At 43.2% G+C, this 14,597-nt stretch overlaps 1 protein-coding gene across 1 annotated transcript in view; it reads left to right on the top strand.

Moving 5' to 3' along the window:
• Nucleotides 1-14,597, top strand: part of NGFR (nerve growth factor receptor) — a 118,643-nt gene that overhangs the window by 32,983 nt on the left and 71,063 nt on the right. Inside the window, exon 2 of the mRNA XM_073607811.1 lies at nt 9,148-9,283. Within this exon, the coding sequence (XP_073463912.1) occupies nt 9,148-9,283 (136 nt within the window). The remainder of the gene's footprint in view (nt 1-9,147; nt 9,284-14,597) is intronic.

The following is a 14,597-nucleotide window of genomic DNA, read 5'->3' as shown; positions in this document are numbered from 1 at the left end:
GGATCAGTCCATCAAACAGTGATATTTTGGTTGGACTGGTAGAATGACTTAACCCTTGACCTCTTAGTAGTGTTTGGTGGAGAGCTTTCTCTGCCGTAGTTTCCAACACCGTTCTTGGTCAAGTGAAGGTGATAAATGTTCTCATTTACCTTTATGCTTCTGCTCTTCCTCATACATTCTCTGTAACATGAACAAATCCAACAAGGACAGTAGGGTATCCTATTGTCTCTGGGATCTCAAGATCCATTTGCATTCCCAAGAGATGTGAAAAAGTGTTGGTTGCTTTAATTTCTCAGTATGTGCCAAATATAATTCATATTAACTGTATTACGATTTTGAAGTGAAAAGCCACACTGTTGCTGATCACAACTCCAAAAAAAATCTGTATGCTGGTCAGTAAGAAAGCCCTGGAGTCCTGGTTATGTGTTATAAATGTGAGAAAAGCAGTAAAAATGCCTAACCAATGATCATGGAATATACATTTTATATTAATTTGTCAATGTTAGAATAAAATAAAGCAGCTAATGCATTTCAGAGATTATGGAACTTGTCTTTGGTGTGCAACCTGCTGCTATGGTTCCTGATTGAACAGTATACGTTTCAGTAAAATCCTGTTGGATCTACTTACTTCAAGGCTAGACTACATTCACATGGGGGCTAAAGCCTGTATGCCATGAGCAGGCTGTTTTTTCAGCATCTCTAAACTTTATGTGCTGAGTGCCGGCAGCCCATTCGAGTCTATTAGGGTGCAGCGGCTGCTCGTCATAATGTGAGTGCAAGCGAGCGGTTCCGCATCAGCCTCGGTGCCCTGTGGATGAGGCCTTTTACAGCAGTTAAAGCCTGATGAAACTGGAGTGCATGAACCCTCAAAAATGCATTGGATTTGTTTTCATTTTAACATGGACTCATTAAAATCTTCTTAGGACTCTATGATCATTGGGAAGACGCTCTTAAGCCCCATACACACTATTAGATTTTCTGCAGTTTTTTGTCTTCAGATTTACCAAAACCATATAATATGAGGTCAAACCTTCAGAGTTTCAATTTGTATGCAATCAGGCAGGTCCTTGCACTACATGGTTTTGGTAAATCTGAAGACAAAAATCTGCAGAAAATCTAATAGTGTATATGGGGCTTTACTGTTTTTTCCATTGTATGCTGGGATGCTTTGCTACATGAAAGCAGTCTCGCCAAAGCTAGTCAGCGTTTTTGTTTAAACGTCTCATTCACAATACTGGATATTATGAATAGAAGATCTAATGAAGCCTTTCTCAACTAGGGTTCTATGAAACCCTAGGCTTCCTTCAAAGATTGCTAGGGATTCCCTGAGCAATGGGCAATTTTTGACTGTCAGATAAGAAAATACTCACACCAATGATCTTTTTTTTGCTACCTGTAATGTAAAGAGGATTCCTCCCACTGACCACAAATGACCACCTATGTAAGGAGCGTTCTTCACAGTGACCACAAATGTAAGTGTAGCACCCTCCCAGATAGGCTGCTAGTGAGGATTAAGGATGAGCTCCAGTGTTTTCACACACCCCACGTGCAGAGCCTGCCAGGAAGTCGGCACTGCGCTGTGCTAATCACAGGCAGTGAGACATTTCCCGATCTCTGCAGCCGCGCATCGGGACAAGGTCTTATTGCCTGTGATTAGTGCAGTGCAGACTTCCTGGCGGGCTCTGCACGTGGGGTGTGCGAACATGCTGGAGCTCATCCTTAGTGAGGATTAAACAAATTTAGTTCTTGTTGCTCTGCTGTAATCAGCAGAGCAGCATGTGATTGCTTGGGTCTGCTCTGGGCTCTGAAGGCTGCAAGTTTGATTGCTTCCCCCTGTCTTCTGGAGTATTCCAGAATATTGTGCATGGTAGAATCAGACAAACAGTCTGAATATTTATGCAGCCTCAGCAAATCCCTTGGAGAGCGTGTTCAGATAGTGGCTGGAAGAGATTATAAATAGTCTGGAGCCTGGCCTCCTCCTGGGGGTTCTTCCCCAGGAGGAGAGGTTCTCAACCAGAAGGGCTGCTGCCCTTTCTGGCAGTCCAGCTAAAGATTCTGCTTCGCATAGAGGTCCCAGCTAAGCATAGCTGGGGTACCTATCCTACTCCAATGTTTTTGGAGCTAAGAGAAAGGAGTTCTACTAGGTGTCCAGTCTGAAAGTTTCACAGAGAAGATTGTCTGTCTGAGTTTGAAGGGGGGCATTCAATTCCCAGGGACACTTGGGTACAGACCTGCAAGAGGGATCCTAGTGACTGTTGCTGCTGTTAACCCCTGGTGCACTAAAAATAAAGCTTGCCTAGCCTGGATCATTGCTAATGGTGTCCCAGTGCTGTCCACTTCATATTTTACTGCTTAACCTTTTGGTGTCGGCTGCATGCAAATATGTGGCCTCTGGGCGCATGGGCCTTGGCGCTGTTTGGCTGCAAATTTGCGTGCATTAGTGGAAATACAGCTTTTCTGAGAGTGAACACCCTGCGAGCTCCCAGCACTGTTGGTGGCGGCTAACGGAAAGCTCCCAAACGCTGCTTGCATGGTCATAAACCCTGCCCCACCTACTTGCACCCTAAACCACTTAAAGGGCCGGGAGGCATCGGCTCCAAGGGGTTAAGGGACTGTTCTGAGAAGTACTCAAAAAGAAAGAGTGTCCTCACATTCCTGTTCAGCATTCTGGAGTATCCCACAGCTCCCCTAAATCCCATCCAAGTTAATTTGCAATAAACTTTAAAAAAGGCAACCCCCTAGACTGTTTTCTGAGCCAGATGAGTAAATGTTGCTGTTTGCCACTGCACTAGTGGTCGAAGAACCTGGGACATGAATCAGTGGCCCTTGCGGGGGGGGGGGGTAAACGCTACATAAGGAGAACTCCTCCCAATAACCATCGTGCTGATGTACTGTTGATATAGTAATTATTAGCAGAGGGTTTTCTGAACTCTGGAAAATTATTTCAAGGGTTCCTCAATATTGAAATCCTGAATGCTGAATTCTAGTGCTAGATGTGATTTTTCATTCAGTACATGGTCGTATCAGATCTTAGCGGAGCTGGCCTTTCAATGATGATGACGATTAAAAAAGTGGAATTTAATAAACAGTTTGTGCAAACCAAGGACATTAATTTAATCGTCATTAGCAACATCAGTGCAACAACTTGCCAAGACTTATACCTTCCTACAGGAGCTTCTTCCATTCTTCTCAACACAGGAGCAAAACCATCCAGGAGCAATACCTGGAACTGTCCCCGAAAATTTGCATTTTTTCTGAAATCTTTATTTCAGTCGTGTGTACTACATTGTGATTCGATATGCATTGCTCTGTATGAGTCCATTACTTGAAATAGTAGCAGCATACCAGCATGTGATTCCATATTATATGCATTCTATGTATTCCTGACATTGTTGCAAGTAACCCATGCTACAACCACATCTGTAACAACTACCCCCCCCCCCCCCCCCAACCCCAATGTTCTTACTAACTAATTGTGACTTGTCAGCCATGAAGGGTCACTGCACATGAGGAAACACTCAGCAACTGTATACATATATCTACTATTCCAATTACACTGCCTAATTGAAATAGCTGAATTAACGACAAGGGCATTCCATTAATAATAGACAACTTGGACACAAAACACCTGATCATTACAGCGAGAGCGAGTGTCCTTGATAGCATTTTGTATATTTTTAGGAGAGGTCCCTTTACCATTGTATATAGCGATAAGTACCCGGGTGAGGTGGGGAATCTGTTCTAGATAGATATTGAGTTTCCACTGAATGTAAACATTCTATCAGTTTGTCCTTTTTTATAAACAGCCAAATCTTGAGTAGTTATAGTGATTGATACATGATCTGTAAGTTAATTCTATTGTTTATAATACCAGACATGCCATACTTTATCATTGAGCAAGTGTAGGGTGATGCAAAGCGACTTGTATAAGACCACTGAAAAGGAAACATACAGTACACTGCTCTATGTAAGAAAATTGATACTCCTTGTCATTACATTGTATTATATTTATAATCTGACATTCACCAAACAATCACTATAGGTGAATCTTCCAGATGCATGTGTTTTGTTAAAGGAACAGTCACTGCTTTGTAAATTTCTCCCATAAGAGCAAATTCTAAGCTATTATTGTTGTGTTTCCCTTAAAGCGTCATGGCAAATGAAAAACATATTTAGCATATCTCTGGAATACATGCATGTAGGCAGGTGCAGTCTATTTTCTCCACTGCAGGTGGCGCTCTCCAGTAGCAGCACTGTTGTTGGAGAGGAAGTCCAGAGGAACAGGGTTCCTGTATGGTTTTCTAGGTCACTAGGAAAGCTATCCTATTGGATGCTGCCATCCCATCACCCCATATGACTCGAGCAGCCATCTTGGGTCAGGCAGAGCCTATTTAAGGCCCTGCCTCGCAGATTTGACGTGCATTTTGCCAGTTCGGACAGGTACCCCATCTGTAAGGGACAGTTCTAGCGGTAGAATAAGGTTCCCAACGAGGAGGGAAAGCCTAGGGTCGCTGCTCTTCTGGACATCTCCCTGATTGGGCATGAATGACGGCAAGGCTCCATTCTACCCCTCTCTACATTTGCTGTCAGTCCGGCTGGAACCCGCTCAGTTTACGTTGCTGGAAACCATGAGTGCACCCAGCTGGGCAGTCTTTACACCTGGTTTGTTGTGAACTATTGCTGCTTTACTTCAATACAATTTTTTTTATTGCACCTGACTGTGTGAATTATTGCCGCCACACCACGCTGCACCCCATCTACATGCATATTTCACTATGTTTTATCCCAATTAACAGTTGATGTGCCAGAAGTATAGAATGCTCCTATCTTGCTCTTTGATATGACAACACCGCCCTGAATTCCTAAGCATGTGTTGTCAGCCCTGCCTAATTTAAACCATCTCGTCTCCATAACCCCGCCCCATCTCCTCCTTCTTCTCTTTATTTCCATAATTCCTCCTTATGCAAGGGCAGAGGGCACAGAAAGTTGTCAGCTCACATGATTTTTGGCAAAGTCCCCAGGTACTTTTTGCACTTATCCAACAGATATAACCAAACACTTTTAATGGCATATCTAATAGACCAAAAGTGAACAAATAAAAGATGTTTAACCTGTTGGTGCCGACCACATGCAAATATGCCGCCCATTGGCGGGTGGGCCTTGAGCCCGTATATTTGCATGATTTGGTGGGATACAGCTGTGCCGAGAGCTCCCGCCACAGTTACCAGCGGCTAACGGAGAGCTGCTTGCGATTAGGAGCTTTCTGATCGCGTGACAGCCAATCACAGCGGTCACATGTTCATAAACCCCACCTCCCAGAATCCTAAACCCCTTAAAGGGCCATGAGAAACTGGCTCCAATAAGTTAATATTAGAGCTTACCTACACTTTCAATTTACTGGTGCTTTGTCCTTGCAATGCAAAACAACAGGTTCATTTTAATGATGGCTCATTCAGTAGCTTGCATTTTCTTTCCTTTCCTCGCTACTTTTTTCAGCCCCTGGGAACTGTGTATATACCACAAATTGTCAGGATCAGTTGAACCTATTGAACCGATATAACAACATGAGCCAAAAAAAAGGCCACCAGTATGCCAATTCAAATGCTGGCTACTTATAGTCTTTACTGGAAACAATAACCTGCAACAGTTTGTGTTTCCAAAGCCTAGGCCCTAGTGATTAGGATTTTTTGAATTTCTCACTCTTTTGCAAATTGATCAAAATTATGGTGGAAGGTATGACACCATCATTTAGTTTACCGCGAGAAAGATGGGAACACAGAATTTTTGGAAAAGCTGATTTCACAAAGAATTCTTAAACAATTCCCATAATATATTTGTGACTTATCTAGCTTTTGGGAACAAGAGGTGGGTCAGTTAGCTGTGAATTCAGCCTTCTCATTTACCTGTACATAATATATTTGTTTTCAGCAATTTTATGAGATCAAATATTTGGTTACAAAAGAGTTAACACATACATAGGGTTATTGTAGAAATAGCTTAACAATCACATAGAATGCACTGCAATTAATCCCCATTTAATCATGTGCAACATCTGTATCCATTTGGATTAAAGGTGCAGCCCTGGGCCCTAGGCCTTTGGACCCCCCAGCAATGTGGGTTATTAAGAATAATAATACATATGATACAATAAGCACAGGTGGCCAGTGACATATGTACCACCATCTGTGCTCTAATGAAGATGCAATGAAGACGTTCCTATAGATGGGTGGGGGTGATGGGAAAGGATATTGGAAACCACTGCTCTAAAAAAGTCATTTGCCAGTATTTATTATCATGCTGAGTGTGGAAAAAGAGCAGCTTGATTATTGGAAAACTGTCCTTTTCTCTCATGGCAAATTAGTTTTCTTTATTAGGAGTCTCAATCACTGAAAGACAGTCTCTCGAGCTGCTATGCCCTCGTCCTAATTGGAAGGTCATTTAATCCTTACAAAGAATAATTCGTAGGACTTGCAGCTGTGCCTTGTTTATCTATGGGCTTTCTCTCTTAGTTTTCACATTGTTTCACTCCGGAGCTGCATATATTAGACTGAATATACACTAAACACTTGACCATCACACCTACATGAACTTGTTGAACATCCCATTCCCAAACTTTAGACATTAATATATAGCCCCCTCTCTTCCCGTTGCAGTCATAACAGCCTCCACTCTTCTAGGAAAGTTTTTCATTTTAGCGTGTGTCAGCCAAAATAACTGATATGAGTACTGGAGTTGAAGAGGACCTGACTCACGATCAGTATTCCTAGTAGGGTTGTGGATAGGGCCCCAAGTTCCTTCACACCAAATCCTTCAAACCATGTTGTTGCCACCATTGTCTAAACTGTCTTTGTATGCTGTGGCATCAACTACCTGTTGAGATGAGTCAGGCATCCCGCTCTTCTGGGTCTCCAGTGGGATCTTCCAGCTTAAAATCCTAATTCAAATGTTACGTTTTCTAAATGTACAGTGCATATCCAGTGCAGTTTTGATCTTATTGGTTGCTACAAGGTAGCACAGTCGAGACTTGTTTTTGTCAAGGCTAAACAAAAATGGCAACCATTCCAATCAAATTATAATGAGCTTTTGAAAGTAAGGTATATATGGATAGAGCTTTTTACAAAATAACACAGTAGGAAGGTTCTTCAGCACTCATACCAGCTAGCCAGCAAAAAAAAGCAAACTCTACTTCCTCTTCAAGGCCTTCTGTGAGGTGTGGTCCCTATCTCTAGTCTAACAGGGTGGGAGTTCTGTTAGAGTTGAGTTTGGGAACAATCTATACAGAATGGTCTTGATAATGCAATGTGGCTTCTACATATATTTGCATGTGTATTCAACAAAAACCCATAAAAACATTGTAAAGGAGTCTGTGACCTCATGCCATAATCTGGAAGTCTACGGGCTGCCATTTTCTGTTAGCCATTCTTAATACACCCGCTTGTATCCTGATATGCACCAGTAATAATGCATTGTAAAAGGTGAGTTTTGATTTTTGGACAATATGTTTAACTTCTTGGCACCGACAGTACGCATATATGTGACCTCTCAGTGGGTGGACCTTAACGCAGAGAGTAAATTGTAAACAATTTACAACGCTGAGAGCGTGTTCCCTGCATGTTTCCAGCACAGTAACCAGCAGGGATCGATAAGCGTCCGATGCATACTTGCGATTGGGAGCTTTCCAATCACGTGACCGCTGTGACAGCCAATCACAGTGGTCACATGACCCAAATGCTGCCTCCACCTCCTACGTTTTAGAACTCTTAAAGGGCATGGGAGGCAGTTGATGGTTGGGAGTGGTTAATAAAAATAATTTTATATATACTGAGAGTGCACTATACACTGTATATTATCCTTCTTTGAGCTTCCCATACACTTTTATTGGGGGATTACAAAGGATGGAGATGATCAGCATTCCTTGCATACCAGACCTGACTTAAAGAGAAAGTGCATTAGACTTGATGATTATTGGGACTAACTAGAAGATGAGAGTATTGGCATACTGGTGATGGGCAGTGGCAGCTGGTGCTGTATGTTTTGGGAGGGGCATCAAACAAGACACCCATCGCCACCCCCCCATTCGGTCAGTCGCTCGCATAGTGTCAAAAGCCCCCCGTCCCTCGCTCGTCGGTCCGTCCCCCCATCAGCCCCGCACTTACCCCATCTAGGCAACTTTGGCTCCTTCCTGCTCGGTGGCTTCACCCTGCGTCTCAATCGGCGGCTTGCCTCCTCCTTCCCTCGGTGGCCAATACGATCACTTCTTCTCTCAGCCAATTGGGTCTTAGGACCTGCTTCCTGATTGGCCGGGATAATAATCAGGAAGATAATAGCGAATATTAATTCGCTATTGTCGCACAACTGGGTGGGCTCAGGGCGCAGAGCCCACCCTTTTTTGAAGCCAATTAGAGCCTCAGGCTCTAATCATGTGCTTAAAAAAACCCCCATTGAAATCCATGTGTCCGGTACCCTGCATGTAGATTAGGGGCCGGGCGCATGGATTAGGAGGGCGCCGTCCCTGCGCCCCGCCGCCACTGGTGATGGGTTCTGCTCGAGTTGAAGTGATGCACATACACTCACAAAAAGGACATAGCATTTTCAGGACAAGTGGATGGAAAATAATAATGGACATGCACCTTAATATTTGATGGACTTTTATTTTTTTGGGATGCACATGATTGTTTAAAAATATGATTTGTGTTACCATATAAATGGATTTTGGAAGAACTTTTTGGCTTGAGATTCACAATGATGATGAAGGTATATGGTTTGTTATAGTTTTGTATTTAGTTTATATTATACTGTGCAGCACTGTGGAATATATCAATAAATAGTGAAGATTTTTTTGTTGGCTGTCTAGGATGAGCTCTGGGATATTTTTGTAATGTATGTTTTTTATGGAAGACATGTTGGTCAATGGTACCCATTGTCTTATGCTCAGTTGTTCTTGATCCCTAACGCTTAATGTAGCATGCCTTTGGTTAACAACAGGGAAAGACCATTCAGTTCACCCAGTAGGACCACCAGCTCACCCAGTCACAAATGCCACCAGAGTTGCACTAAATTGACCTATGGGTTGCCACTTACTATAAATGCCATATAATTGTGTAAACTGTTTGAAGCTATAACTTGTATAATTATGTGTCTTTTCAGCTGTTGGTGGGTGCTGAGGACTGCCCGACAGAACAATACACCACAGGTGGAGAGTGCTGCAGGGCCTGCGGACCTGGAGAGGGTGTCGTACAGGAATGTGGGGCGAACCAGACTGTCTGTGAACCCTGTCTGGACAGTGAGTATCTTCAATCTAATTGTCTGCTTATTAGCAGATTTACAGATGCCATAGCTGCCTTTTGGGATTGGTATATAAATGACACATGACATTTTAGCATCAGCTCCTACCATAATAGCCGATGGAAAAGCCATCATACAATGGGACTGATTTGCAATGATTCAGATGAATGCGTTTTATTTGGTTTACAGCCATTCTCTAGAGGGTTTAGGTTGCTCTTTGCATCCGTGTTGGAAATGTTCTATTGTTACTTTGAATAGTATCTGCTGCCTATTAAATCTCTTATCATTGTGATTGGTGCTATTTAGTGGCGGATCTACCAGGATGAGGGATTTCTGCTGCTTCCAGATATACCGCCCAACCACTCACTATTAAAGCTGAAGTTCGGGCAAATGTAAAAGAATACGCCTACAGTGGAGCTTCCCATGCACTGCAAGGGTTAAATGCACACTTTTACCTAGGGTACTGTTAAAAAGCACATTCGCTCATCTTATCTCTTGCTCCCAAAGGCTGCTCCTTCCATGAAACCTTAGGTGCTTCATGTGGTCACAGCTGTAAGGTTGTCACATACAAAGCAGGACCATCAGTCCTGCATTGGAAGTGGGGGCCCACCCCCAAAGCCAGAGCGTCGGGGAAAAGAGGCATGCACCGGCTGCCGGTGGAGCAAAGCATAAAGTAGGGGAAAGTGATTTTTCTCGTATCCTAGGCAAAAGGTGCAATTTCAATTTTGTGTGTGACTGTGCATTAAATACTATGTGTTAAAATACCTAACATAAAAAAGTTATATAAAAAACCCATGTGTAGCAGTGTATCAAAAAAATATCCACTTTCAAAAATATTCTGCTCAAAAAATTATACTTGGCGCCCTCAGACGACGTCCGGAAGTGACGAAACGCGTCAGGGTCGCAATCTACCGGAAGTGACGTGTGCGTTCCACAGAAGGAAACCAGGAAGCGAAAAAAGACCAGCTGCTTGCAGCGCGCATCCCGGCGTTCCTCCCGGAGGTCGAATTAACAGGCACAGTGCACTTTTCAATGCTCTAATATACTTTTGCATCTGGTACGCAGATTTTAAACGGGGGGAGTGTAATGTTGTGTATTATTTAATAAACTTTCATAAGCAATATTACGCTATATAGCATTTATTTTCCTCCCTATGTTACATTTGCCGAGAGGGTATTGCACCACCCGGTGGTTGAACCAAGGAAACGGAGAGGTTTTCAAAGATCATTACCTAAAGGCTTGTGGTTATTAAAATTGTGGTGAGTGCATTCTCACGGGGGGTGACCCCCTCACGCGGTGATCATCACTGGTGGAAGGATTTCTACGCACATCTTCATATCCACAGACCACAACTTTATTTTTGAACTTTCCTGTCTCTTCAACATTTACTCTATATATAGTGTTTTGCAACAACGGACACTTAGCGCTGCTTCAATAAGCATAATTATCAGAGACTTGGCGTGTTGTTTATGATTTTAGATTTATTGTGTGATTACAAAAAATTATACTGCTCAGTTCACAAACAATGTGTTAGTTATATAACCTTCTTGTTTTAGGCATTTTAACACTTAATATTTAAAGCGCGGTCACACACATAATTGTTTTGCACACTCAACAGAGAACATAGTGACTGCAGCTGGGTAAGTATTTTATTACACCTTTGGCGTGGAGTTATCGTATTTGTAGCACCCCCTTGTGTGCATAGTTGGGATTGTCAGGCAAATTTAGTTGGACTCCACTTTGATCTGTGAAGTCAGTTCAATTTGGGTCAAGTAGAGTTCAGTTTAGTTTAGCTGGCAGGCTCTGCAGGCTGAGTCTCTGTCCCCCCCACCCCCCACCCCCGGCATCTGAAAGTTTCTAGTAAGTTCCAGAACTTAGTGGCTGGGGGCATGGAGATGAGAAACTGATTGTTCAAGGGATCTCTGCCAATCCCCGGGTAAGATAGCCCTTAAAAAAGTTTTATCAAAGGAAAAACATTAGTTTTGAATGAAGTGGATAGGGATAAGAACCCCTGTCAGGTTTTTATTGCTGTGCCCCCAAAATTTTCAATGTCTCATTTTACTTTTTCAGTATAAGATCAATTTATCACCATTAGCAATCAAATGTTACCTGTCTTCTCATCTTCCATTAGCAAAATTGCAGCCGCAATTTGATTGACTGCTATAGGCAGAGCAGAAGTGTTTTCCTTTCCTACAATCTATAGACATATGGAACAGACATGCTCTGGTACAGTCAAATGACCTCTGTGCTTAACCTTTCTAGCAATTGCCATTTGGAAGCAGTAAGAAAAAATGTGGGTTCTTAATAAACTAGTCATTATTTATAGGTTACAAAGAGGAAGTAATACACATGAGTTTTTAGAACCAGAACCTTGCCTTTCTTCTGCTAAAGTACATGACATTACATTTCTCCTGCCAGCTAGTTCGGCTAAGCTGTATGGTCAGATGTTGCAAGCATTAGAACGATGAATTCCAGATCCCCACTTGAGTGTAATGTGGGTTCCATCAAGCCTCTGAGGTCGAACCATACCTTCAACAGTTCAGATATTTTACCTGCTGAACTCCAGGCAAATGGCACAAAACACATTAAAATACTTACGAGAGCTGTTTTACCTGCAAAAAAATGTGTCTAGTCCTTAGATTTACATTTACTTAGATTTAAACATCCCTACCATACAGCACAGCCAGAACAATGACCTCCTAGGTTTTCTGAACCTACTTGACCTACACTGAACTCTACTTGACCCCAACTGAACTGACTTTACAGATTAAAGTGGAGTCCAACTAAATTTGCCTGACAATTCCAACTATGCACACAAGGGGGTGCTAAAAATACGATAACTCCACCCCAAAAGCGTAATAAAATAATTACCCAGCTTCAGTCACTATGTTCTCTGCAGATTTTTGTCTTCAGATTTACCAAAACCATGTAGTGCAAGGGCCTGCCTGATTGTATACAAATTGAAACTCTTATGCCGCGTACACACGGGCGGACTTTTCGACCGGACAGGTCCAACGGACTTTCAACAAACTTTTGATGGACTTCTGACGGACTTTTGAACGAACGGACTTGCCTACACACAGTCACACCAAAGTCTGACGGATTCGTACGTGATGACGTACGACCGGACTAAAATAAGGAAGTTGATAGTCAGTAGCCAATAGCTGCCCTAGCGTCGGTTTTAGTCCATCGGACTAGCATACAGATGAGCGGATTTTTCGACCGGACTCGAGTCCATCGGAAAGATTTGAAGCATGGACTGGAAAAGATTGCTGAAGGTCCGGTGAAGCCCACACACGATCGGATTGTCCGCCGGACTCGGTCCGTCGGACCAGTCCGGTCGAAAAGTCCGCTCGTGTGTACGCGGCATTAAGGTTTGACCTCATATTATATGGTTTTGGTAAATCTGAAGACACAAATCTGCAGAAAATCTAATAGTGTGTATGGCGCCTAAGTTTAGATATTTTTATTAGCACAAGGGACAATACTTACATTTAATGAGAAGTGTCCCTTGTGTTGGTGGCTGCTCTCTTAGGCCAGCCATTGATGGAGCAAACTTCTTTCCTGCAACCACTGGTTTACTGTGTTAATGGGGGAATCCCTCTCGCAGAGCCATTGTGTTCTCCTGGCGAAGGAAGCTGTCTCCACCGGGAGAATACAGGTGATTATTGCTAGCGGCTATAACAGTTGCTAGCAATAAACACATGTGAAATCCGGCAGGCTGGCTGTATCCAAGTTGATCGATTGATCACCTTGGGTACATTCAGCCATACATTGTTCAAATCTCAGCAAGTTCCTGCTGAACTGGTCAATATTCGATCCGTGGCCAGCTTTAGACTTCAGTCCTCTGCCCCCCACCCCCCATACCCTCACATTTGTAATCTTACAGTGTTGCGAGGGTTAATACAAGCTGTGGACTTGTCAAAGGCACACATCAAGAGTGCCTTCTATGACCGTCTTTTTCGGCCCCCTCCTCCATTCATAGAAGCTGTATCATTGCTTCCAGCAATTATAGCGCTCTGTGAATGGAGAACCAGCAGATGAACTATAGGCCTGCCTCCTCCATTCTTACAGGGCCTTTAATTCTTGAAAGATATAGTAGATCTTCTATGAATGGCTGAAGGAAGGTGAAAAGGATTGCCATAGTCAGCACTCCATGATAGGTCCAACCGGGGAATTGTATAGTTGATATCATGGGAACATGTATACAATATGATCAGCTGACTAGACCAGAGGTCTCCAAACTTTCTAAGCAAAGGGCCAGTTTACTGTTCCTCAGACTTTAGGGGGACCAGACTGTGATCAGTGGGAGCAGAAAATGCCCTGGCATCAGGGGGCATAAACAATCCCCCATTATTCTTTTGAATTTAGTGCCCCATCGTTGATGGCAATGGAAGAATTGTGCCCCAACAGTGCTCCATCAATGGTGTCAGTTGGTGGAATAGTGCCCCAAGTACCAGATAAAGGCAAGCCACAGGCCACATCTGACCCCTGGGCTGCAGTTTGTACTAGATCAATGGGTGTGCATGCACAGAATTGGTGGACTCTCTGAGAGCTTTGCCTGTGGATGTGCATCCAGTGCTGTAGCAGTGAAACCATATTGGTTACATTTCGCCATTGCATTGGCAACATGTAAATAACATGATTCTCTGGCTAGAACACATAGAGTCACCTGAAGATTCCCGAGATACCTATGTCCATATCATAGAAATCTATGGGTAATGGGCAAAGACGTCATTCTCGCCTAGGTGAGAAATACAGAGGTACTGGGAGGGAAGATCAAAAAAGGTATTTAACAAAAGAAAAGTATATATACATGATTCTATCAAAGCTGTGAAAAAAAATACTAGGGAATTTACCAAATGAGGATGAAAACCCTTTTTAAAACATGGTCCAAGGTCAGAGATCTGCATATATTGCAATAGCTACCTGATTATCGCAACTCCCTTCTCATTGGCCTGCCTCTCCATAGGCTATCCCCTCTTCAGTCTATCATGAATGCTGCTGCCAGACTTATACACCTTACCAACCGTCTGCCAACCCTCTCCTCCATTCCCTACACTGGCTCCCAATCACCCAGCGAATCAAATTCAAAACACTAACCACAACATACAAAGCCATTCACAACTCTGCCCCGAGCTACATCACCAATCTTGTCTCCAAATATCACTCAAATCGTCCTCTCCGCTCTTCTCAAGACCTCCTACTCTCAAGCTCTCACATCTCCTCCTCTCATGCTGGTCTCCAGGATTTCTCCAGAGCCTCTCCCATCCTCTGGAACTCGCTACCTCCACCTGTCCGGCTATCCCCTA

The sequence above is a fragment of the Aquarana catesbeiana genome, linkage group LG12 (assembly GCF_042186555.1).
Source record: "Aquarana catesbeiana isolate 2022-GZ linkage group LG12, ASM4218655v1, whole genome shotgun sequence".
NCBI lineage: Eukaryota > Metazoa > Chordata > Amphibia > Anura > Ranidae > Aquarana > Aquarana catesbeiana.
The sequence above is the reverse complement of the archived record's forward strand: the minus strand, read 5'-3'. Positions and strand labels throughout refer to the sequence as shown.